The 26,646-nt window shown below is 46.8% G+C and overlaps 1 protein-coding gene across 4 annotated transcripts; it reads left to right on the forward strand.

Moving 5' to 3' along the window:
- Positions 1-6,574: 6,574 nt before the first annotated feature.
- Positions 6,575-25,270, forward strand: LOC5666759 (myelin transcription factor 1). Of its 4 annotated transcripts, none has more exons than XM_061650257.1 (14): positions 6,575-7,003; positions 12,354-13,060; positions 14,038-14,110; positions 14,186-14,226; positions 14,313-14,501; positions 14,671-15,802; positions 18,429-18,631; positions 18,730-18,937; positions 19,024-19,215; positions 19,297-19,359; positions 19,447-19,595; positions 19,658-19,747; positions 20,772-21,178; positions 23,135-25,270. In XM_061650257.1, exons 2-14 carry the CDS (start codon positions 12,472-12,474, stop codon positions 24,146-24,148), a joined length of 4,350 nt encoding a protein of 1,449 aa, XP_061506241.1. In that variant the 5' UTR covers positions 6,575-7,003; positions 12,354-12,471; the 3' UTR covers positions 24,149-25,270. The 4 variants fall into 4 exon arrangements, with proteins under 4 accessions (XP_061506241.1, XP_061506247.1, XP_061506251.1 ...); XM_061650263.1 differs by having other exon boundaries at positions 23,138-25,270; XM_061650267.1 differs by having other exon boundaries at positions 19,051-19,215.
- The last annotated feature ends 1,376 nt before the right edge of the window (positions 25,271-26,646 follow it).

Genomic DNA, 26,646 nt, shown 5'->3' on the forward strand with positions numbered 1-26,646 from the left:
GATGGTACCCGAAAGAAGCGAAGGCAACCACCGCCGTACGAAGTAGGGACACAAGAGGGTGGAACCGCACGCACGAAGGGAAGGAAGAAGTAGAAATGGGCAATTTTCTACCAACCGTTGCCTTGATGTTGAGTTTCCGGTCCGAGGTCGGCCCGGCGCTACGCTCGAACGCCACCAAGGATCGCATTCGAACGCCTCACACACTTGCACACCCACCCTCGGTTAGTGTACGGGCTGGAAAACTCTTTAATTAGGTGAAATTTTCTCTTCCATTTGAAGCGACTTGCGTATGCCTAGCGCAGTACGCGGCAGAACGCAGACTAACAGAGAGAGAGAGAGAGAGAGACACGGTTAAGATAATCGAGCTCCGAAATGGGCTCACGGCGGGGGTTGTGGAAGAATGAAGCCAGCGGGGCAAACGGCTGCCGGCGCCACCATCCTCACCCGAGCCACCGTCACGAATCGACACGATTCAACACATGAATTGGTTGTAAACTATTAAGAAGACTGAAAAATAACAGTTTAAGCACGCATGATTGCCGACAGTAGCGCCCGCCGCCGGAATTTCGCTGACGACGATAATGCCGTGAGGGGGAGAGGAGTGATGGAAGAATGGAAAATAATGTGCGATGAGACGATGTCGGTGTCTTCAGTCCTTAGGGGCTGTTTTGCTGCACACAATGGCTAGCAGGCAGGGTACGAGATGTATGTGCCAAATCTTGGAAGCTGCTGTTAGAAGACAAATGTAAGGCGTTGTGCATACTTTTAGGCGACAGCGGTAGAAAATTAGCATCGTTTATCGGCAAGTTTTGCTACTTAAGTTATTATAAATTTTGTGTTCTGTACAATGCTCAAAACATAGGATAATTCAAAACATTTATAATAACAAATAAAATACGTCATTTATTTCAAGGCACGACTCTGCACGTGTACAGTTTTAATAAAGCATGACATAAAAAAATAACAATATTTGAGGTGTAGTTACATCCTAGAAAACATATCCTATTTTATTTATCCTATTTTTCCTATTCATCCTATTTGTTAAATGACCCAGAACACGAACACGTAAACTAAAATCCAAAGTAAAGATACTTTTACATACATTTAGGCGCACTACTCTTAAAGCACAACTTAACCAAGTACCGAGGATAAGTACTTTCCCTAGCCAGCCAAAACTGGGCGCAAAGTGCCAAACGCCGCCAATCACACCCATCTTGAGACGTCGCGGTACCTAAATTGTTTCTCGCACAACGTTCCTCGACTTCCGGCTCACTGAATGCAGCAGCGTAGGCAAAACATTTTCAAGGGTACCGGTGAGAGTTTCCTTGTCAGTTTCTCCATCCCGCCACACACACACGCACACGAATTTCCCTACACATACGTGTAATTTTAGTTTGCAAAAGTCGTCGCGCCGAAAGTGGAGTGAACAACGGGGAAAAAAGAGATTGTAATAAATGTGTCTATATGGTTCGTGCGGAGCGCGTGCTGTTGTTTGTGGCCCGGTGGAGCGCTGAAATACAGGCAACGGGCAGGTACGGCCCTGGCCCGAAACCGAAATAGTATTCCGTGCAGTTTGGCGCCTGCTGCCGTACACCACCCACTTACATTTATAATTAGGTTTCTTCCCTACATTAAAGACAAGATGCTTTCGTCGGCTTTACCGATTGTTCGCTTAATGGGTGGAATTATGTTTTTTTTTTCTTCTTTTTTGCGGAGGAGCAAGTTGTAGTTTCTGTAGCCGATTATCCTGCTGCCCGAGGTTAGCACGCGCTTCTATGTACTGCGTGTCACATACCATGCAGGCGCAAGAAGGGAAAGGGTTACAATCTACGCGTTGATTGGGTATTTCGTTCTTTCCTTGTTGTTTTGGTTTTGCTTTCTAGTGCGTGTCTGCACACGAGACTGGCGTTGTGGCGACCGACGTACCCGTTCAGCACAAAGCAACCCCAGTTGCAGCCGTTCATGTCTTACGGCACAGGCAACATTGTCACCGGAAATTGCATTACGCGCTACTGATCCAAAGCCAGTTTCGAAATGACATTCGGGGGCATTATCAACGCGATGGATTGTTTTTCTTTTTACTGCTCTCACTTGTAGCAAAGCAGTAACAACACTAACCGCACCGCACCCAGCACGGGAAATAGGAAAATAATGTCAAGAGATTAATACCCCGAGACTAGTCTAGTAGAGTGGTTTTGATGAAGAGAAGTGTGTTTCTTTCCAACCCCCTTTTCCGACTGCCCGAGCTCGATCGTTTGAAGCCAATCAAACACTCCATCAATCATATTGCCGCGCTGGTCCTTAAGTATACATTCGGGCGCGCTAGGTAGTGGTGCGATTATTCGTCATCGTGACGTAAGTGTAATTAGTTTTCGATTAGACTCCCCTGGCCGATGCAGCTGAATTAAGGCGGTTAAAGCAGTAGCGGAAAGAAAAAAAAACCTCCCGTGCTAATAGATTTACGCCCGATAGCGTTTCTCTCTTCCTTTTTCGTCCTTTTGCCCAAGATGTTTGCCTAAAGTGTACGTGTTTTACCCTCCCACTACCCCCGTCGGTCGACAAAATCAGCTCCGGAAGCTGGCGGCATTGATTTGAGTGCTCTGGCATAAAAATCGATCAGCTGTAATTGAAGGTGCGGGTTTAATAATTAATTATGCTTCCCGCTTGCTCCAGCCGGTCCACCATCCCCCCTGACAATCATTCGGGTTGAACGGGCTAGTGCTCGAAATGCTGCCTCCTGCCACATGCCTGAATCTACTTGCCCGGCTGGAAATTAATGGAAAGCGCTCGAAAAATTTATGGTAAATAATTAAAGTGATCATTCCATTAATGATGCTCGTTCGTAGGTTGCAAGATGCCATCCAGCTCCTGCCCGACGTGATAATGAACTATTGTGTCCGTTTTTCTTCTTGTCGTTTTGTCAAACTTGATTGCAGTTGAGTTATTTTCGCTCTTCATCATTGCCCGGGCAACCCATTCGGGGTCCACGAATGCTGAAGCGGAGCAGCCTGTTTGCGTGCATCTTCGGGCGCCATCTGTTTCAGTTTTGCGATACACGAAACGAACGTCGCAAAAAAACGCCCATCGATTGACGGTATTTATTATTAGAAAAACGGAAGAAAAAAAGTAAATATAAAAAGGATGTGCAAAATAATGACCAACAATGTTCGCGACAGTATCACAGTAACACCAACAGCAACAACAACAACAACAGCTAAAAGAAAGCAAAAATGTAAGAAATTATTCACACCGACGAACAAAACGTCTGCTGCAGTCGAGATAGCGGACAGAAATTATAATTAATTACAATCGTTCGACCCCTTTTTTTCGCCCGCTCGCCCGCCCCCTGTCGGCGTCGCACTGTGCATTGCCGTTCGAGGCAGGCAAAAAAGCCAAGCAAACGCTGGGATTATTCTGCGAAAAGGGCTACAGTGTGTACTTTAACCCCATTCCGGCAGCCCCGATTTGCCGATCTGCTTTGGGGCGCTTGGGGCTGGGTGCCACTGGCTGCCAATCTTTTATCCCTCGGTCCAGCAAGACCGATTCGACAATGTTTGACCCGCGTTTAATCAAATCCTGCGATTGTTGTCGTACTCGCACGGGTGGGAAGTAGGAAAGGAGAGGGAAAAGGGCTAGAAAATAAAAATTAATTTTGTGATGCGGAGCGAATTCCTTCTTGGCAGCAAATAAGCAATTCATGGCGAGCGAAAAATTGTTTATTGTGTTATTGAAATCATGCAGGAAAACAAAAACGTTCGATCGATTCCATGTTGCTAGCGCAAATCTCTACTGATGCTTTCGTTTTGTGATGAAGATTGCATACATGCTGGGGTAATTTCATTCAACTGCATTATGGTAATTAATTGTATACATTCAGGCGCTTTATTTTTGAACGTTTCATTTCTTTCTAAGTAATTCATTAATTCAAATAAGTTGAAATCTTCTCGTACATGTCACATTAGTGCCAACATATGCTTTTGCAATAAAAAAAACTGTCACTTGGATAAAGCAAAACCGTAATTCTGAGGCTTAAGATTAATACTTTAAAATTTTAACGATGTTTTTTTCCTCCCTAATGGAAACAATTGAAAACGCCTAGCCTTAACATTGTCTTTCCCAGCCCTTGTACATCCTATTCATCACGTTGTTGTTTTTTTTTTTTTTTTTGCTAGTGTCTTCAGCTTTGCTCTTATGCCAAAATATTTCCCATTCAAAGGCACCCCGGCATCCGCCACCGGCACCGTTTTAATTACACCGAAAGCTAACCGTTGACTTCCTGGCCATTATGTATCCTTCGACCCACTCTGCGAGTCGCACTAGCAAGCAGGAGGGGGAAACAATAAGGCCCCCTCCACACGCACACGCCAAAAGGGGGTGGGGTAGCGCGGGAAAAGGGGTGCGTCATAGCGCGTGCGAAGAAAGAGAAAATCGATGATCGAACGCTAAGGGCTCGAAAATCCAAACCCCGTTTGGTGAGGCGAGTGTGTGTGTGTATGTTTGATTTATTTTTCATTCTGTGATTTGAGAAATAATGAAAATTGTTCCGCGCGCGCCAACCAACTCGAGAGAGGAGCGGGGGGTAATGAAGCAATATCTAAATAGAAAGTGCTGTACGCGAAGCAGACCGAGGGTCGATGGGGCCAGCGGGACGGAGCAGCAAAAAGCGTTCTTCGTGCGGCGAGCACGGGAAGAAAAAAGGGGTTAAAAGTTGCCCAGCGGAAGGAGGTCGATTTAAAAAATAATCTTTCAAAACCCAAGTTCCGGCCCAGACTGCAGACGGTGGCAGGCGGGAGTCGAAAAATATTTCGCGCTCGTCTCCGCCTAAAACGTAAGCGCAACGGGCGGAAGTATGATTTAGTGGGGCTGTTTTTGCGTACGTATGAATGTATAGTGTAAAATTGGCGTTTTTGTTGCTTTGCTTAGCAAACGCTTTTCCCTCGGTTGAATTGACTCATTGCGTCATGATTTATTCATTCTTCATTTATTTCACTATTTTGACTCTGTTCTTTTCGTTGTTCTGTTTTTTTTCATAAAGCTCTTTTTGGTAATTCCAGGTTTTATTATTTTTATTTTTGGATGCTACTTTCTTCAATATTTGCAATTCACCTCTCTTATCAGCTAACTGTTTGTAATTTTCTCCTTATTTTTTTATATCGTTACTTATTTTTGTTAATTTGAGTAAATCATGGTTTTTATTATTATTTTCCTCAATTTCACTACTTTTCAAATCGCCACAGCTACACACAGCATTACAACTACTCGTCCGAACAATACTTCCTGGTGTCTTAAAATACTCCCTTTTTGCATGCACTTTCATGCAGATGGAAAGCTCAGCCTGGCGCTGGAGACTTCATTCCACCTCGTGTGCGCTCGCATGCAACTGAAAATCCATTCCCTTCGGTGCGCATTGCACACAGACACACACACACACACGCTCCACCCTGCTCGGAATGCCAGCACGCACTGCGAGAGCCCGTGGCGTGCTGCCTTGCTGCCCGTGCCGACACACTCGCAACGCGTTCCGTGGCGACTCCCCGGTATGTGGCGCGCGTAAAAAGGCGTATCCCAATTGGAGCCACCTTCGCCTGCCATTTGCCAGGGAACGGGAGCCTTCGCCGTGCAACCGGCCAAACAGCGGGCCCGCAACTTCCCCTTTCACAGGCGAGCGCCTCCCAGGTGCGCGCCTGCGCGTATGCAATCCGTTCCGCCCGCAGTACGTGCCCAGGGTGGGCCCACCGTGCGCCACGTGTTGTCTCGCTCGTTCGCGGGAAAATGCATCAACGGTCCACCCACCCGCACGGATCGCTGGCCACGGTCGCGAAGGGCACGGGCGGGCAGGCACGGAACCTGTAGCTTGCGAGGACTTGGGATCGTTCCTTTGGCAGCTGCAGTTCTGCCATCTTTCTTTATTTCTTTCTCAGTGTGCATTAAACCGACCAAAGCCGGTGGAGGGTGTCACTGAAGGGAGATGCAGCCTCCTCCGGGAGGATGCAGTTTGTCCGTCCAGGAAGGATTTCGCTTCAAAAGCGTGTAATTCCTCTTCGCACCTAAAATTGCGGCAATCCGCTTAGAAAGGGGATGACGGGGGGGGGGGGGGGAAACAGCCCTGCATTGGGAATGTCTTCCTGCCACGCTCACCGTAATGCACCGATATCCCGCCGGTGCACCGAGCGGGAAGGCATCAACTGGCCAAACCAATCGCACGCCACCGCCCAGCAGAGCAGCTTGCACCGGAGATCGGTCCTCCCCACGCCGCAAAAGGCAACACCTCCCACTTGAACGGAAAGGGCCGTCCTAACGAGACGTCCGCATCCAGCCGGTTCGGCCCCATTCCAGCGTAGGGGAAGGCGCGCGCGTGCCCGACAATCGGCCGTCGTCGGGTCCCGAATCCGAGCGCTGCAGGATGCTGCAGTCGGCCGTTTGGGAAGCGACAGCTGAGACAGAGCGAGAGAGCGAGCGAAAGGAGTGCAAACGAGCGGAACTTCACCTCCACTCCGCCCCACAGCCGAGTGATCCGAGCGTCGGGCGACGGCGTTCGGGTCGGGCGGTTTCGAGGATTCCTTCGCCCGCCTGGCAGACTGCAGCAGTACGCCTTCCGAGCACGGTGCAGACAGGAGTGTAGCCGACGACGGTTTGTCACACGCGTACGCGCCTGAACGCCAGCAGCTTTTGTGCCTACGCGCGTGAGTGTGTGTGTATGTGCGTGGGTTCTGGGTGTGTGTGTGTATTGGCTACGTGTAGGCCCCGCACGGTGTTGAACGTTTTGCCGTGTTGTGACGTGTGGGTGACGCTTTTCGGCCCAATTTCTGTGCCGCTTATCGGAACGGAAAACGATAACGGGCACGACCGGGACACGCTCTGGGCTTGGATTCTTTCCGGCAGTGCAAAGTAGTGGCAGTGCAGAGAACTTCTTCGACAAGCTAGCAGCAGAAGGTGTAGCAAGTGTAGCAGGTGTCCCTGGAGGTGGCAAAACACTCGCGCACTAACGAGAGACGCGCACTAGGTGAGTAAGTGCTGTTTGTGTGTGTGTGTGTGTGTGTGTGTGTGTGTGTGTGTGTGTGTGTGTGTGTGTGTGCGTATGTGAGCGTGAGTGTGTGTTTGTGGGGGAGGGGGAGTTATTTGTTATTGTTCTTTCGTTGTGCCCCAAAGACTTAGGTGTGGTGCAGGTGGACAATTAAAAAAAAATAACACAATACTTTCACATCTACCGAACAAAATTGACAAAATTGAGTGCTAGTGCACCGAGCAGTACTTACAGCAGGTGCAAACTACAGAAAGGACATCAAGCAAAGGCAACCCGAGGCACGGCCGTACTGTAATTGTATCGCGTTCACAGGGTCGCTGCAAAACAGAGGTCGATGCGTGTAAGCGACTGCTGCCCGAACACCTATCAACCAGAGCTGCCAATGGCTTAATATCATCAAACAATTCGTGTGTACAGCACGCTCTACAGGCTCGTCCGTGGAGACACGTCGCTTGTACCTGCGCCTTGCTAGTGTATGTGCATACTCGCCAAGCAAAGGGGCTGGCTGCTCTGCAAGGAAGTGTTCGTAGCTACCTGCGTCACATAAACACCTATCAACCAGTCATTGGCAGCAGTCGTACTAGCGTTAAACCGCTAGCCAGTCTTTCTATTGAACCTCCTTTTGGTATACTTTCAACTGTGAGCAATCGCTTAAGTCTTTGCACTACTGAATTTAATTATTTTTTAATTTTGGTTTATTTTTTAGGTCTCTGTATTTCCCGTTTGACCCATATTCCGACTGATCGAGTCTGTAGATTGTTTGAAAAATATTTTTACTGAAAAAAAACCTACAGACGACCCAATGTTCGCTGTGGATGTCTGCAAAACACGTGCTGGAGTGTCTTTCTTCACTCGCTATTGGGCAAAGAAACAGTCTTACGCACCGCTCAAGCTATTACTGCACCACAAATGAGCTGTAAAGTGAACATCCAGCACGTGTGGTATTGTGTTGTGCCCGTTCGGAAAATTGCGCGCGTCTCCGACGACGGCAGCATGCGGGCGCAAACGTTTCTTAGCGACAAGCGCAAATGAGCCAAAATTCATCTCGTCGACAGCAAACGCTTCCAGGCTGGCTCACTTCTCTCCCGTCTGCCCTTTTTAGCATTCGGCATGTTCGCCCTCTCTTTTTCCCCGACCGCACCGAGGGACGGGAATCACGTAGTCCCTGTTTGCAGTGATTAAACACAAACACACACGCATACAAAGGGTTTGTGATAAAAAGATGCCGCTCCGGTAGTCGATTCTCCCCGTTCCCTCCCACTCACACACACACGCGCATACTTAGTGGGTTATTCATGTTGGGAAAATCGAAGACATTTGCCGTCGTGATTTTTATCTCGCAATGCCTGGAACAAAGGCCCCGAACCAATAATCCATACTCCAGTTGGTTGGTTTGACTGGTTTTGGCTCTGGTTTTGTGTTTCCGAACAAATGCGTTCTATAATGTATGCGTGCTTGGGGAACAAACGGTAGGGAGCGGGAGTATGAGCAAGAATTTTGGGGAAATTTCATAACGAGTCTTCGACCGTCATCCGACTCCAACGGGAGTTGCCGAACCACGTTGCCGAAAGCCCAGTGTCACTCGAACGGTCGTCCTCCAGTTTGGAAAGGGGAATTTTGAAATTTGCTCTCGTTGAAACGGTAAAAACCGGTCCGAGCCCACATACCGGACAGCACATAGGTCAGTGCGCGGCATTCGGCCCCACTAGTCCTCTAAGGTTTCGGCTATGGAGATGGCTTTGGCACCTTTGTCCTGCACCACCTGTTTCCCTTTCGGCACTGAGTTTCCCGGCCGACCCACACCATCCCCCATGGGAGGGGTGGTGCACTGGAATTACTTACCATTAGAGGTTGTGGTGCGTGAAATGTGTAGACCACCCGCACCCCCCAGTGTTGTGGAAGAAAGTGATTGCCGCCGAAAAAACGGCCCCCTGGTTATACACCCTCGCCAATGACAAAAATGCCAACATACCTGCGAAAATGGTTTGAAAGGGATGGGAAGGGAAAATTAAAACTCCCACCCTCGCACATCCCTCGTACGAGAGAGCTAACACTGATTGACACTTTTGCTCGGGCCGTGGCTAGAAGCGAGGTTGGGTGTTGCCGGGGAGGGCTACTGCTTTTCTTCTCATTATTTAAATTCACTCTGACCAATGTGTGTGTGAATGTGTGTATGTGTGGGATGAGAGCATTTGTGTGTGCTTTGATTTTAAAAAGGGATCAAAATGTATTTTAATATTACATGCACCGTTTTCATCGACATGCTTGCTCTAGGCCATTTGCTGAAATACCTCGTTACGGTCAAATATTTGACGACAGTTAGAGTGCTTAAAGAAGGTTGCTTATTAGTGAGATGTATGTATTTGTGTCCCTAATTCCATCCCGTTTTCATACAAATTTGAGAGGAATATTATGTGGTTGTTTTCAAATAGAATATACTGTTTAAAGAAACGATTTTATTTTACAAAAATTGATAAAGAATATTTTGCAAAATATCCTGGAATTACTTTATTGTTACTCCCTGTAGAAAAATAACTAATATCAATAAAGTTGCTAGCTTAAGAAATACATCGAAGTAAATTGCTCAGGTACTATTCGACTTGAGATCAAAACGTAAAATAAAAAAATAGCTTTACAACGTAAACGTTTAAACTGTTTCCTGACCATAACAAATCCAAGACTAAATATTCTAATACAATCGTATTGTGATTGTAAAGTAGAAGCATATCACCAAACAGTCGTTTAATTTTTACTCGTTCCGAAATACATTTACTACTTTGGACATACGTGTTATTTTGATTATATGTCAATAGAAGCATCGATTCAATAATAATTTAACAACCGATTACGAGTTTCGTGCAAGGAAAAAATAAGTAACGCAAAATTGCTTCTAAAATTCGAATTTTATTAAAATATCTTTGTTTTATATAAGAAATTTAAATTAGTTACTTAACACGCATGTTGAAAGTCGAGCGTACAAAAGAACCAATTTGAAAACCATGGTTTCCAAAATACGGACAGCCAAGTCTCTCCTCCAGGTCGCAAAGAACTTTCTTTAGCAGTTTGAATGAACCAGGAAATGATATTATTTGAAAAGAAAAATGAGTGTGATAATTTAGATTCGGCTAGCTTTAATATGTCGATATGCAAACACTCGTCAGCGATGCTGTTGGCTAGTAAATCATTCTCTAAGGTCTCTACAAAAATCGTTCATCTCGTCAATGTCGTCGTAACAGCTAGATCTCACAATGTTCGCTATTAATATGCGTCTTATGCGTACCGCGGTTATAATCGCGCATGTTATGGCGCATACGGTCGGTCGGAGCTATTAAGCTTTTGTCGGCAATTTTCTGGAATTTTATTCCCACTAGATTCCCGCCAAAACATCCACACCACTCCCTTCATATTTGAAGCTTGGGTCATCCACGGTCTGCAACTAATTTAGCTTTTGCACTCTTTTTGTTGAATATTTCGTGTATTTCTAAGGATTTCTGCTACCTGTGGTAATATTTCGACACAAGAGCTGCATTATACCCCAAAAAAAAAAAGTGATATATTGCATATTCTGGTAAACTCCAATTAGTTTTTAAAACAAAGCGATAAAAATTCTAAACCTCGCTTCAACCCCTGGTAACCTAAGTGGATTAAAGAGATCAGGTAGTGGAATCAGGATTTTGACAATTCGTCACTTGACATAAGGTCCCCAGGATTCAAACCATTGTTTACGTTTTTTAAAAACTTTTTCATATATTTTATCTACAACTTTTTTCAATTAAATATACTTAATATTCTTATTTTGGGCTTTGCGTGTTTTTTATTTTACATTTAAAAATAAACTGAACACAGATATTGCAGTAAACAATAATAGCTCGAGGGTTATTTTGTAAATTTATTGTGCAGTTTATTGTGTTTTTAACATATTTAAGGATAAGAACTACATTTATTCCTCATTATCTACGAGGCTCATAGAAGATTTAATTAAGTGAGAATGGTACTTCTTTCTTACCTGCTTTTCAATTTCGTTTCCAAAAGGGGTCAGAATCATCAATAATGCAAAAGGATACTAAATAACCATGAAATATGTTCTATTTGCTATGCTTTGTTAGCGAAACCCAATAGATAACGGTTTTAAATTGACTTAAGATCTCTCACATGTGGTGATCCGCCAAAGGTCCTTTTGCATCACCTGATCTCTTTAATCCACCTTGCTGGTACTAAAAGGATATCTTCATCTGTTCTGATTAATTATTAGGATGTTTTTAGCCAAATCATTCCTTATTCTTTCCTTGTAATCACTTTGTAATGACTTGTTCTATTTTTTACATTTTTATTTGTTTTTTTTTCTAAATTTTGTTCGTAATTTCCTACATTATTAATTTGCTAATCACATTTCATTTTAAAAATAGGGATTACCAAAGAGATCAATTTAAAAAAAAAAATAGTATGTGTGTTTACGTCTTTTGTTTCCAAGGTACGAAATTCAGGGCATCAATGTGGCACGATTGACCACTTAAAAAAAGGTTTCGGTATTTTTCAACAACTTTCTAACTCTATGTTAATTTGTTGATCAATGTCCTTTGTAATGTCCTTCAAACCAGTATGTTTTTTTTACGCTGACGATATTCAAGTATATTTAACCCTTTCAACTCTCGACGTGCTCCAGATCTCTTATAATGTTTAATTATAACGTCAACGGTGTATTTTTATGTCGTGTCACCCACACAAAAGAATGAGGTGTAGGTTTGGATACTAAGCTCAGCATTCAGGAGCATATTTTCTACACTGTCTCGAAACCATACTATACATTAGGATTATTAAGACGAATGGCATTGGATTTTACCCATCTCACGTGTTCCAAAGTTGACGAATCGCTCAAACACCCTTCATTGGTTCCATCCTAACCCTTCACAATGATGTCTCCTCCCTCCTCTCTGATGTTGGGTTTTATGTTCCTACTTGTTCCCTTTGCTCCCGTCCACTTGTAGCGACCAATTTGCGCTATACAGTTACTGAATTTAATGCATGACCAAGTCTTACACTGCTGCTGCCTTTTATGATCACACACATTTGTTCGATTTGTATCAATCTTTGAAGTAGCCCTCGTCCCCCCGCATTTCTCATTAAATAATTTCAATGTTTTGATCGCTGCTTAGAAACTCCTGAACTAAATTTTATTTCATTTTATTTTATTTTATTTTATTTTTTATTTACTCGACTATAACTGAGTTACATCGAGAAAGACTCGACCAACAAGATTTCAATAATAAATTACGCTCCTTATTTTCCACTCACACAAAAACAAAACATGCTTCGTCGTAACCGTTTCCAGCTTCCACCGAGTTCACGTGTCGTGGCGCGTTCGGCATCCCCGGCATCGCGGAAGGATGTAGGCAGCCCGAGCGGGAGGCGAAACCTTCCACCCCGGTTCGGCGGGAGCGCACCGCGCTATGCGCCAGCGATCGTCGGCCACCAGTCGCGACCCCCCGCTCCGCTCGAGCGCCGGCCTCTATGGCTCTATGGAGTCAGTGTTGCCACGCAACCGTCTAACTAGTGCCTCCACGTCCAAAACCAGCGGCGGCAGTACGCAGTACAGTGTAGCAACAGCAGCAGCCCCACCACCAGCACACTTCCGGCCGGCAAGCGGCGGTGTTATGCATGATCACTCCCGCGCCGACAGTCGGATATCGCACCAGAGTCTTAGCAGCAGCATCGTCAGCAGCAGCAGCAGCAACAGTAGCAGTAGCAGCAGCAACAGCAACAACAACAACGGCAACAGTAGCGCCACCAACCCAACCCGAACGCCAAAACACGCCGGTCTAAAGTCGGTGGAGCAGCGCGCTCGCAACAAGATCAGTCCCGGGCCGGAGAACGCTGTCACCAGTTCCACCTCGACACCGGGCGCGTCCCATCGAGCGGGCCCGACCGCACCGAGCAGCGGCAGTAGTAGCGCACGGGCGCCTTCGGCATCGTCCGGCACGGAACCGGACAATCTTGCCAGCTACCGACGCTACAGCACCTACACAGCCGGGTTGAAAGGTAAGGTTTCGCTCCTCATTATCGCAGCAATTTTCCTGTCCCACTGTCGTCGCGTTGACAGTGGTTTCCCCCCCGTTGTCTCAGCCAAGCAGTGCGGCGGCTTTCATAGCACAGGCCGTCCAAGGGCATCGCTCGAGAATGTGGCCTGGAGTGGCATTATCCCCACCCTCCAAGCAACGTTGGGTTCGTAATCCTCAAAAATCCTCTCGGGGATTTGGCAGGTTCATTGCCAGTGTTCGGTCGGTCAGTCAAGAGGGGGCTCTCGGTGCCGACCGAAAACCAAAACCCTCTGCTAACCTGCTGGACAACATTCCACCCTCTGTGTGTGTACATCCCTCACGGCACACGACACGACAGAGTGTGGAGTTGATTTTTTCTCACACATTTTAACCGTACCCCTAACCGGTGGCCCATTTCTGTCCCTGCCCCTGTTTGGAAACTTCCTTAATAAGCTCCGACAACTCCGACAATCAGATTCCAGCAGCAGCAGCTAACCACCCCCGCCCAAGCGTGCTCCGGGGGGTGGGAAAATTCCCTTTTTCCCGTTTTTAAAAACTACGTGCTTGGAATTTTTGCACACAGCATTCGGCAAAGCCAAAGGGCCTGGGGTTTCATCCCGAAGGGTAGACGGGGTTGGAGAATTTGTTGCAAAAATGTTTCCCGCATCTGCTGCTCGTAGCGTTGCGCCGGGGGTTGGCGGGATGCCATGTAGTGGTCTTTTTCTTGAGCAATGTTCGGTAGACCGTTTTTTTCTTCTCTTCTTCTGCTGTTTGTTTTGTTTCGCTCCCCGGCGAAGAGTCTTTTGCTGATGACTTGCCTTTAATTAGTACGGATGCGGATAGGTATCAAAGCAAACTTTACATCCTTGATTGCGATCGACGCAAGGAATCGTCGCGTCTCATTCTCGCTCTCTCTTTCCGTGTTCAAATGTGACTTCTTTTGATGGTTGCTCCCGGTTTTTTTGGTGTTCTTTGCAGAATCGAGCAAGTGTCCCACTCCGGGCTGCGTCGGGCTAGGGCACGTTACCGGACTCTATTCACATCATCGCAGGTAGGTTGAGTACCGAGGCACTACTGGCCCAGACACTAATGCACTCGACTCCATATCCTGCCTCCTCCACAATAGCTTGTCCGGATGTCCACGGCGTGATAAAGTGTCGTCTGAGTGTAAGTGTTGCTTGCCCCTTCCCAGAAGCTGCCCCGTTTCTGTTGCTTCCTAACACGCGCTCTTGTCTTTCTGTCCCGGTCCGTAGTATTAGCGCTTCACGAAACTATACTGAAATGTCCGACGCCCGGGTGTAACGGTCGCGGACACGTCAGTGCGGGGCGCAATTCGCACCGAAGCCTGTCCGGCTGCCCGAAGGCAGCGGCCAGCAAGGCAGCAGCACGCGAGCTCAAGTACCAGAATGGTTTGCTCTTTCGTCAGAAGCTACATACGGCAGGTTGGTAGACATCATAACCACGCATTCACACACACACACACACATACACACACACACCCACACCCACACCCACACACACACACACACACACACACACACACACACACACACAAACAATGTCCCATGATCCCATAATTTTCTCTATCCGCCGTTGCCGTTGCCGGTGCAGTTTTAAACTATCAGCAGTTGGGCGAGTACCATTCGGCACTGGCAGTGTCGGCGGATGACGTAGTAGCAGCACGCGACAGTAGCGTACCGCGGCAGCACGCACCGACCGAAGCGGCCAGAGTCAGACAACCCGAACCGGCCGCCGATAGCCGGCTTGTGAAGGATCTTAGCAGTAAGCATATCGGCGCGCCCGAACCGGACAGCGACCAGTCGCGCCCCAGCTCGGACGACAGCAGCCCCCCGACACCGGTGATCAAGACGGAGCGGCAGGACGACACCGGCCACACTACTAGTACCGCTACCACCGGCGAGCAACCGGCCTCCGGCAGCAGAATGCTTGAAAGCAGCTACGGCCGCGATCAGGATCTTGCCCGGTACGGGCAGATCGGTGACGCGCGTCACCAGCACCAGCACCAGTATACGACGGCCCACTACGACGCGAGCCAGACACTCCCGGCGGCCAGCGGCTCGTACGATCTAGGCACCTACACGACCCGCGGCTACGATACCGGCGCCTTCGAACGGTACGACACCGCCGGGTACGGCATGCAGAAGAGCTTCATGTACGGCTCCGTCTACCAGCCAGTACAGTCCACACTCGACGACTACACAGCGGTCGGGCTGTCGGCCAGTACCGGACCGGCGGTACCGCCGGTCGGTACGGTGGGCGCCGCGGCTCAGCAGCAGGACGGGATGCTACCGCCGCCCGGTCCCCCGCTGCTCAAGGTGGAAATGCCGGACGAGAATAGCTCGTCGACCGAACCTATCTACCCGCGGCCCGTCTATCACTATGAGCAACCGGGCGGCTGCGCTGCCAGCCCGGTCCATCCACCCGGCTACTCCGCGATCAATCTCAGCGTCAAGGTGACGTCCAGCGAGGGCACACTGCGGGCGGTAGGCTCGCCCGGTGCGACACCGCCCACTGGCGAGCGGCCACCGGCCACCGATCACTCGCCGAACGGTGTGTCCTCCTCGAACGGGCAGCTGGCGGTGAACGGCGGCAAGGACGAGTCGGAGACTCAGCTCAGCCCCAAACCCGGCACCAGCCCGAACCACATCAAGGCTAACAGTCCACACATACCGAGCCCCCAAGGACATACGCTTGATCTGAGCGTTAGCCGACTTCCTAACAGGTACGTTTGATGCGAGATTATTATTATTATTATTTATTAGTTAATCTTCAACGGGTCATATGGCTTAATTAAGTTGGGTAGTTTGGGTTCAAAACATTGCACAGCAAAGCTTTTGTCTTAGTTCACTCCAGTTTTATCCCAGTTTTTCCGGCCACGGCAGAAGCCGGAGACGTTCTTTGAAGCACTGGGTTGAGATGTTAAAGTCAAAGCATTGAAAAACAGAAACAAAAAACATTAAAGACAGAAACAGCATTGAACACAGCCGACATGCGGAACATACGGTCCCAGAGATGCATTTTGTTTTTGATTACTTAATTTGCGCATTACTTAATTTGCATGTCCGCGTATGACGTTTAAGCAAAATAGAAGAAGAAGAAGAAGAAGAAGAAGAAGGAGAAGAATGTGTGCAAAGAATTTTTGTATGAGCAACGCAAATTCCAGATTACTTTTACTTTTACAGATTACTTTTAATTCTAAGGGATGCATTAAGAGAGACTAATTCAGAATTCATAGCGATGTTGGGACTAATCTCAAACCCATGTCAATCCTGGAATTTTACAGAACTCATTCTGGTGCTTGAACTGATTTCAATCCAATGTAGGTGTTTCAATCCAATGTAGGTCATTAGCTATGAATCTGGCTCTGGAACTGATCCTAACCCTTTACCAGCCGTTTGACTGATCCTTACACCACACCGGTCATGGAATTGATCCCGAAACCATAACGGTCTTGGAACTGATCCTGCCGTTACTGGCACTGGTCCCAAACCCATACTCGTCCTTGAGCTGATTAAGATACCATAAAGGTCCTGAAACAGATCGTGGCTCCATTCCAGGAACTTATACTGCTCTCTTTTAAAATTCGGGCCCAGAATAGTACATTAATCTCTTGAGATCATGGAAGTCCACCCAGTTGTTTTCCTATTAGCTTTCTCAACTCAACTCAATCCGAACTCGCTGCACCAACGGGTCGGAGTAGCTTATGCTTTCTCGCACCTACTGATCTATCGGGTCGACCCGAACTCGCTACACCCTCGGGTCAAACTGAACCTACTGTGGCGCGACCCGACCCGAACTCATTGCACCAACGGGTCGGAGTCGCTATGCTTTCTCGCACCTACTGATCTTTCGGGTCGACCCGAAGTCATTGCACCCGCGTGTCGGATTTGATTCCGACTCCGACCTAGCGCACCCGCTGCACCCACGGGTCGGAATCGATTCCTACTGGCTTGCACCCGACTCCGGGTCGGGTCGTGAAATGAATCGTATGACCCAACACTACTGTATAGCCCTGTTTCAGATACTTTTTTTCCGGATGTGGAGTGGCGGCCAACAAAAATAGGACACCTATCTTCTGACTTTGAGAATTCCTGTACAGTTTCGTGGAACATTTATTGGAAAACTTTCCTCACACATCGTAGATAAAATTCTTTAGCTATGCTGCAGCCACAAATTAAACCAATATATGGAAAATTCTCAAAGAACCACACAACAGCATCCATCCATTGAATTATGATTGTAGTTTGTATCGTTCTTTCCGTGCTTCTCAAAACACTCAAAACATAGTAAGCTTTGCGTTACGCATAGCCAAAGTGATTGCCATTGTATGGATGTAAGCTAAGCAAAAAGCATCCAAGCAGCCGCTGGAAAGTAACGCTGATCAGTAATCTACGTAACTTACGTAGTAACTCTACGTTAGCATTAGTAAAACTATGACGGATCGGTAAAATTCGGTTACACCAGTGGCCTTCAACTTGTGGTCCGTGGACTGAACATACGTGATTTGCAAAAGATTTGATTCTATAAATAGAAAACCTTATTACAATACATATCGTTCATTTTTTCCATACAGGGTTTCCCACGATTTATTGGTCAGTTCCCATAATTATTTGAGGTCGTTTCTCGATCTATTCATCGTATTCCATAGATTTTAGTTCGTTCCCACAATTGATTGGTATCGTCCGATTGGATATCAATTCAATTGTCCCAAAAAATTCTGAGAAACGGCCAAAAAATCATGGGAACACACCAATAAAAACATGGAAAACAACCAATAAATCTTGGAAATCCCTGAATATAGGAAAATTAAAACAGGTATGTCTAGATTATTAAAAATAAACATAGTTTTCATCAAAAAGCTTTGAACTTAATTTATTAAACATATGTATTTAATATATGTGGGCCGCGGCAAATGTATCCTCAAACACAAGTGATCCGTGACAAGTGATTGGAGAGCACTGGCTTAGACCATATATCAATGGATGAGGTCCAAGATAGAGTGAGTTGAACTTAAGAATAGAGCGAACCAAAGAAGAGAAAAAAAACTCCTAACATAATGGGTCAATGAAGTATTTGATATTCCTGATCCATTAGTATTGTTCCAAGAACTTGGATGACATAATTACGAGCTACCTAATTATTGTTAAAGAAAAAGGCGTGAACTACTGGATACTGTTTGTGATTGAAACAATTATCGACACAGTAACAGCAACAATGCAATGAGTTTTGTACTACTACCATAATTATTTAAGCTATTTAGACCCATTTAGTCACTTCAGACCCTATTATACACCTTTTAATATCGTCAGCAAGTGATATTTATGCTATTTTGTGTGTGTTTGACGTAGCTCCACAAGTCCACAATACCACCAGGATGCCGGTACCGCGGCAACGAACGCTCGATCGCCCCCAACGGAACCGGTCGACTTCAGTGGCCCCCCAAGGCCACTCAGCTTCGGCTTCATGGGACCGCCGGGGCCGGGGTACAGCCGAGAGTCGACACCGGACAGTGCCGCTTCCCACTATCTCGACGGCTACCGGGATCATACTGGTGAGTTTCCGTATACTCCCGTACGCCTAACACGTATGCAATCTGCGTAACAAAAGCGGCAGCTTAATCGAACGCGTGTGCCCATCGTTCACCCACAGGCTACAGTCCTCATCCGGGCTACGGGATGGTGGAGTACGCAAACGGCTATCCCGGCTACGGTTCCAACTATCAGGCCTGCCCTCCGTACGGTGCGTCCCTTGGCCCGTACTCGTCCGTGCCGGGCGCGGGCTACTCGTCGAGCGGGTCCTGCTACGCGATGCCTCCACCATCGCACATACCGTCGCACGACAAGCTGCTAAAGGATGGGTGAGTAGCCCTCGCACAGGACAGTGGACACATACACACGCTTACTAACACGCCAGGCCGTACCAAACTTACGGGTTTCGTTCCAGCTTGTCTGGACTTTCGCGCACCGACAGACAGTACCACTCGAACACGCAGGAGCTCAAGTGTCCGACGCCGGGCTGTGACGGTTCCGGACATGCCACCGGTAACTACTCCTCCCACCGCAGCCTGTCCGGATGTCCGCGGGCAACCAAACCGAAGAGCAAGCCCCGCGACGGCCAAGAATCCGAACCGCTTAGGTAAGGCAGCAGGGTGACGGGGATCGTGATTGGAGAGGATGCTACTGTGATATTTTCTTTCGCTTCTCTTTTCGCTCCCAGATGTCCCATTCCAGGCTGTGATGGTTCTGGACATTCGACGGGAAAATTCCTCTCCCATCGCAGGTACGTAAAACGCGGTACGGTTGTGCTTTCCTTCGTGTGCAGTGTGTGCTCACTCGAACGTTTGGGTTTCTTCCTCTCCTCGCTCAGTGCGTCTGGCTGTCCGATAGCGAACCGGAATCGTATGCGCGTCATGGATTCGGGAGTTCCCAGTTCGGCGGACCTCCAGCCACAACACTCGGCCAAACTTGGCTCGATGAAGTTTGATGGCGTGTCGAATTCGACCAACGGCTGTGATGGTGAGTTCGCACACGCATAAACCTTGTGCTAGGTATCTTTATTTCCTTGACCTTCGTTCCAGCGCTCACTAACCCGCTTGGTCAGGGCATCAAGAAGGCAAAATACTCGGAGGAACATATAAGCGACGGAGGATATGGAAAACCATTTTCCGGTAAGTCGGAAGAGTTAAAAAAATAACAGTAACAGAGTTGTTAAAAAGTTTTAATCATGCGGGGCATTATTTCACACTTTTGATATGGTTTTTGATTTGTCAGCACAAATACTACTCAGCCGATAAAGATGCCCTTAACACTTTGAGTGCCATGACTATCCTATATTATAGCCAGTTATGTTTCATAGGGGCTATGGCTATCATACACCTACCAAAACTATAAGGTAGGAACATCAGATTTTCCGCAAATCGTAAAAAAACGACTGCCCATTATGATAGCCAGCGATTACTGACTTTAGTTCTTAATATCTTGTAACATATAAGGCGGATTATCATGAAAATTTGTAGCAAGATCAACAAAATATTAAACATTAAAACATGTGTACGGTTTTTGATTTTGTTGTTGTTGTTTTCCCTTTTTCATCTAATAATTGATTGATGCTCACAAATGGTAAAAAATCAAGAATATAAATGCAAAATAACAATTCCTTCTATCTATAAAGAGTGGCCACATATATTTTAGCTACAATGTTAATTTTCTAACCGTCTAATATACTATCGATATTAGTTAAAATATTTTCTAAATGTCAAAATATGTTGTTTACATGATCGCTATTTCCATCAATGAAGAATCATTTTAAAAACAAATTCTACACATAATACACATCAAAACAAAACAAAGGAAAAGCGGAACAAACAATCCAAAATTGTTTTAAAATCATTATTTTCATTTCCTTTTATTTTGTTTATATTCAATTACACTTCTCCGGGGGCCATGACTATGATACATGATAAATAATTTAATTTTTTATATGTAAACAAAAAGTGCTTGGCTCCCAGCGAAACATAAACAAAAATGGTCTGGCACTAAAGGTATACATATAGGCACTAAATATACCTTTTAACATATTCTATGAGAAACATCTTCTGATGCAATTTGCATACTATCGGGTAGACTTTGTTTTCCTCTCGTTTTAAACTCGTTCTCACCGATTGTAAATTTCTCTTTCAATCACACATACAGCCATGTCCGACCTGGTGATGACGCACTCGCCCGATCACGACACGCGCAATGGTGGCAATACGGCGAACAACCTGCCGAATGGAGCGATCGGACCATCACAGGGCGCACTATCGCCCAGCTCCTCAATGTCCCTTTCCCACCTGCGGTCCGGCACGCGTATGCAGGACCCGAACGCACAGCAGCAGCAGCAGCAGGGTGAACAGCGAGTCGGCAGTGATGGGACGGCGGGCGTGGGCAGCGGCGAGAGCGGTGGTGCTGGTGGGTCATCCGGAGCCGGCGAAGACCTGCTGTCGCTCGAGGCGGAGATATCCGAGCTGCAGCGGGAGAACGCCCGCGTCGAGTCGCAGATGCTCCGGCTGAAGACCGACATTACCGCAATGGAGACGCAGCTTAGCCACGCCGAACGGGTACGTAAGCTAAGGTTGGTTGAAACGAGCTTGATTCGTTAAACACGACTTTCGGATCGGTGAGTGCGGGATGCGTAAGACAGATTTTTGTTTTTGTTTTTTAGATTTTAGTTATTGTTTTCATTGTTATTTTGGTTCGCGGTTCTCCGACACTCCTTTCTTTTTGCACTTCCACCTCACTCTTTTTTTTTTCGCCGTTTTGCGGTGTGTCTAGCACCATAACACTCCCTCGCTTGCCTCCCTCGTACGCTCGAGCCGAGCAAAAGATTTGTACTCCGACAAACAAGCAGGCAACCAACCCCTTTCGCTCGTCCGCTGACGACAAATCAAATTCAATAAAGCCATAAAAAAGCAACCAACATAAATAAACGTCCCCCCATTGATACGATCGCTCATAAAACGGTTTTCGTTGCCCATGCTCTGCGCCACGGGGTCGAGTGTGCTGGATCGTCGTGCTGGTTCTCCCCCTGCTAGCGATTTTTGTTTTTATTACTCCATTCGTTCGACATTCGAGTTTTGCCAGCACCAGCTCACGTCACACAGTGACCGCTATTTTTCCCCCTTCAATTTGTCTTCCCGTTGCTTTTTGATTCGATACTAAATGCCCAAACATTCTCCCTCTGTGTGCTATGTACTTGTTTTTTTTTTCTTCTCTCTTCTCGAGAGGGCAAAATAAAGCAAACTACAACAAAGAACTCATTCCATTCACAGCAAAGAGTTGGCCGTATGAGAGAACGGTTGAATTCACTTTTTTATCGTTAATATGATGATTTTATTAGGATTTGTATGGAACAAGATAGGAGCATTTTTTTGCGATTCTGTTCAGTGTTATTGCGTCAGAAGGAAACTATGAGTTCGCTTTAAAAAGCTAGATTAGTAATGTGGGTTCGCATATCTTAAAGGTAGATAGAGTTGAGCACTCATTCTTTGAAAAAAAAAACTTTTTAGAGGATAGCTCAAAATGTACAACATTCTGTAGGTCAGGATATTATGTTATGTTATTCTCATTCAGAAAACACGGTTGTGAATACTGTAAATTTATACGGAAGGAGTTTAAAAAACTGTGGGGAAACGTTAATGAATTATTGAATTAATAACAAAAAAGTGGGGAAAAGCATTGAATTTTTTATCAAAGAACAACTTCAATTTTGTTTTATTAGAAAAACTTTCCCTAAACCAAAGCACCAAAACGTCACACATTTGTACTTCTAACGATTAGTGGTGGGAGTTCGGAATAGGAACTACCCGAATCCGATTCCGGGTTCAAAATCAATTCCGGAGCCCACTCTGATTCCGAAATCGGCTCCGTAATCGTAATTGGCCCGGAAATAGCTCCGGAATCGTCGGAATCGGAATCAGAGTCAGTTCTAGCATTGAAATCAAAAGTTTTAGAAACGAAATCAGTCTCGGAATCTCCATGAGAATGGATCGTTTGCAAGTAAATTTGAGATCTTAGCGGCTATCGATTCAATCGTAGCTACATAGGACCCAAAGACCTATTCTCATGGAGATCGAATTGATTCCGGAGCCGATTCCGGAGCCTGATTCTAGAACCGGCGCTGGAGCTGATGCTGATTCTCGATCCTATTTCGATATCGGATCTGATTCCGGAGTCGATTCCGATTCCAAATTCGATTCCGAATTCGGGTTCAATTCTGATTCCGGAGTCGATTCCGATCCCGGAGTCGATTCCGAATCCGAAGTCGATTCCGGGGTCGATTCTGATTCCGTATCCGATTTCTGGAAACTGATTCCGGGCCTACTATCCGGAAATCGATTCCACAAAATTAGCTAGTTGGAATTGTTTCCTAAACCAATCATTCATTTTTCCCATCACCACCATCGATCCTGTTAGCATTGAAATCCTTTCGTTTGGTTCGATATTATTTAACTGGAACGTCTTACGCATGGTGCGGTGCGGGAAGAGATTAGTAAATGCTCCAATCCAACCTCTAGCAGGAAAACGAGACAGCTGCAGGTCGCGGCAACGTAACGGGCTACTACGATCATCTGCGCAACAACGTCATAACCATGCTCGAGCACGTCAAGATACCGTCGGCCGCCAGATGCGACGGTACGCTGGCGACGCACGAGCCCACCAACGTCCGGCTCACCAATGGTGAAGATCCGCGGCTGGCCAACACCATCAATAGTATAAACGATAAAAATAACAACAACACCACCACCACCATCGGGAGCGGCAAGCACACGCTGCACTCCGATACCGATGGCGACGGTAACAACAATCACAGGCGAACTGAGCTCGGCCAGGATCATCTGCTCGCCTCCTCCCATGGTTCCATCTGTTGCGGTGCGCTCGACAAGCGCGGGGACGAGCTGACAGGCGCCGACCCGCTTGCCAAGGACTACCAGAGATCGCTCCAGTCAACAGGCGGCGGCGGCGGCGGCGGTGGGCACGAGCATTCCGACCTGGCCCGAACGCCGGACCGCACGCACCGGGAGCCACCGGCAGAGGAGCCACCGTACGATAACTACCTGTCCAAGCTGCAGTCTCTCTGTTCCTCCCAGCCGCTCACCTCGTCCACTACCTCGCCGTCAACGGCGTCGTCCGCTGCCAACGGCGAGTCCGGCAGCCACACCTACACCACGGTCGTGTCCGCCTGCAGCCCGATGGTGACGCCCCAGCATCACCACCACCATCACCACCAGCATCACCATCTACATTCGCACCATCATCTCGGGGCGCACGGTGCCGGTGGCGTTCCGCCTGGCCCGGCGGCCGTATCAGGCATGATGGCGCCGCACCACTACCAGCCCCAGCCGCCCCATCCGATGCACCATTTGTACGATGGGAACGGGCCGATCTACACCAACCTCGGACCGGTGCCGGAACCGCATCCACTCTACGATACGATGAAACTGTCTAGCGTGGGCGGTGCGGGTGGTGGTGGCCCTCCGGTTGGGGCTAGCGATGGGTTCATGGGGATGGCATTGCCAGCACCGATCTAGGCGGTCCGATCGGCTTGAGACTGTTCGCCAAACAACCATCCCAAGGCGATGGATTTACTGTATACGTTATGTTGTGAACAGTTCTCGATTGCGTTACCTTTGTGCGTGTTTGAGGGTGTGTGGGTGTGTGTAAAATTGAATCGATTCGTAAGGAAGGCTGGTGAGCAGGAGCGAAGCATGGTAATAAGAATTTGTGCAATAGATATTTTTGTGATGTAGATTGCATACTTCTAGGCGGAAATAATGAGCAAAATGACTTTTAACGTTTTTTTTATATGTCTGTAAAACTCTTACGGACCTTTATTCGATGTGTAAGTTTCATGCCTTCAGGTGCTTCCCTATGTTCATTTTTTTCTTCTTGTGTTTCTTTTAGTAAAAAAACCCGAAAAGCATGTAATTTTGGTTACAACAAGACTGAGTTAGTGGCAGCTCCGTGATGTGGCAACAAACATACACTGAGTTACCAAAATATGCTTTACAGAGCTGCCTGATTAACGGCTGCAATGCACAACATTGTTTTACCCCAGGGTACGAAGCGACGCTCCACAGGATCAGTCAGACACATATCAAAAAGCGTAGACAGACATTTAGTCCATTTTAGCGTGCCGACTGACAAACAAGAACACACGCGTTTAAAGAAAAATAAACACACACACACTCACACTAATACATACATAATTGTAGCGCAAAACAGGGCAAAGATATCATTAGCTTCCGGTGGGTCTCGACTAACCAGCAAAGCCCAACCCAATAACGCTAATGAAGATACGAATAAAGCGATACATGTGTAACAAAGGTAGGAATGTTAGGTGCGTAAACAGAAACAAAGATATCTTGAAAATATGCTAGGGCTTGTGGTACTGTAATAGGCATACGCGTGTCGGTTCCACCCTGTGCGGTGTGGAAATAGAAATCTATCGCCATTGCACATGCACAACCAAGCACGGTATGGATACGATTTTATGCGTGAGCTCGCCGCGGTACGGTTTGCGGCGAATGTGGTGTACCGCGGAGTGACGCTCTACTTCACCAGGAAAAGAGTAGTTGTTAAGGCCAACCGGTTTTATGTCATAAGTTAAAATAAATACGAGTTAAAATAAAACTGATTGTATTTGTCCCATACAGCTGTGTTTCGATGTAACGCTCGGGAAATGAGAACCCATTTTTTTGTTTAAAACAATTGTAAAGCTTTCAAAATATGCTAAAGCTCAAGGGTGTTTTGGTTTTTTCTTACAGCTTTCAAATCGAATTCCAGAAACTTTTTTTTTGTTCATATTTAACGAAAAAAGGACTTTGTAACTCGCAGGATTGAAGACATTCGTCAAATGAGTACCTGAGCTTTTTGTGTTGTTCTAAAGATATCTTTTCTGGCTGACGCCGTTGAAATTTAGACCAAGACCATTAGGTGTGCAAGTTGTATGCAAGAAAAAAGTCCATCCGTGCGCCCAACCCGCAAAATCCGGCAATGCTATAAAATTTTCGACGTCGTGCATAAGTCGTGTGAACGTCCACCCGTCGTCGGGGCTACGTCGCTTATAAGAGGTTCCCAACCCGCAAAAGGCGGTTTTCGCCGCGATTTACGACCAAGCGAAAATAAAAATTATACCATTTGTATGGGGCGAACACACACACACAAATTATGGTGGCTGATTATGGATGGGAAGATTATGGTTCTGTCTTCTGTTTCGCTCACGCTCACAAACGATGGTGTCCCGTCGCATTCTCACCATGTTATAGGCGCAAAGCTGTGGTTGTTGCTGCTCTTTCTCGCACGTGAGGGAGTTTTCTTTCTCCTTGTTATTCCCATGTGTGGCATCGGCTGGGAACGATCGTCATCCTCCTGATCCGTTAGTTAGTTAAATGTAAATTGTTAGAAGCATTGGCTCTGGCACACCCAATGCTGCACAAATTCGTGCACGTTTATGTGCCACACTGTACGGACAACGTTTTGGCTAGCACAACAACACAATTTAGCAACACAGCCCGGCCTTTGGTCCTGAATTTAAAAAAAAAACCTAAAGCACATGTATGATGTTGTGTGTAGATTTGGTACATTTTACACGGACGGGCAACAATAAAATGCCGCATATTGTATACCCTTTAAACTAAGCGGCAGAATGCGATTTAAACGTCATTCTGCTGCTCTATTTGGCATGCACACAGACTCATTGAACGCATGATGTGATTAAACCGTTTCCTACGAGGCTATACGCGTTCGATTCTCATCCGGACCATTCCTCCGGTATGAAGAACTGACTATCCGATAACGTGGTTTTAGTAAGGTAAAGAAGAAGCTGTTACAGCCCGGTCCACAGTATTGGTCGTTACGTCAAAGAAGAAGAAACTTTGTACGGGAGGATGTGGCTTGAATTGCTGCGCTCAGCCTCGGCTCGTAAGGGAGGCAAGATCACCTGTACAACAAAGAGATCAGGAAGATGGCAGGGAGCTGTGGGGTCTTATCGGCCACGGACTGCAATCGATCACGTGGCTCCACGGAG

This window comes from Anopheles gambiae, chromosome X, assembly GCF_943734735.2.
Source record: "Anopheles gambiae chromosome X, idAnoGambNW_F1_1, whole genome shotgun sequence".
In the NCBI taxonomy this organism is placed as follows: Eukaryota; Metazoa; Arthropoda; class Insecta; order Diptera; family Culicidae; genus Anopheles; species Anopheles gambiae.

Excerpts from the sequence above, each read along its gene's own strand:
- LOC5666759 (XM_061650257.1), top strand. The coding sequence starts at position 12,472 with ATGCGCCAGCGATCGTCGGCCACCAGTCGCGACCCCCCGCTCCGCTCG. Across the intron at positions 18,938-19,023 it reads GACAAGCTGCTAAAGGATGG|CTTGTCTGGACTTTCGCGCA; the intron begins GTGAGTAGCCCT and ends GTTTCGTTCCAG. Across the intron at positions 19,748-20,771 it reads ATATGGAAAACCATTTTCCG|CCATGTCCGACCTGGTGATG; the intron begins GTAAGTCGGAAG and ends TCACACATACAG.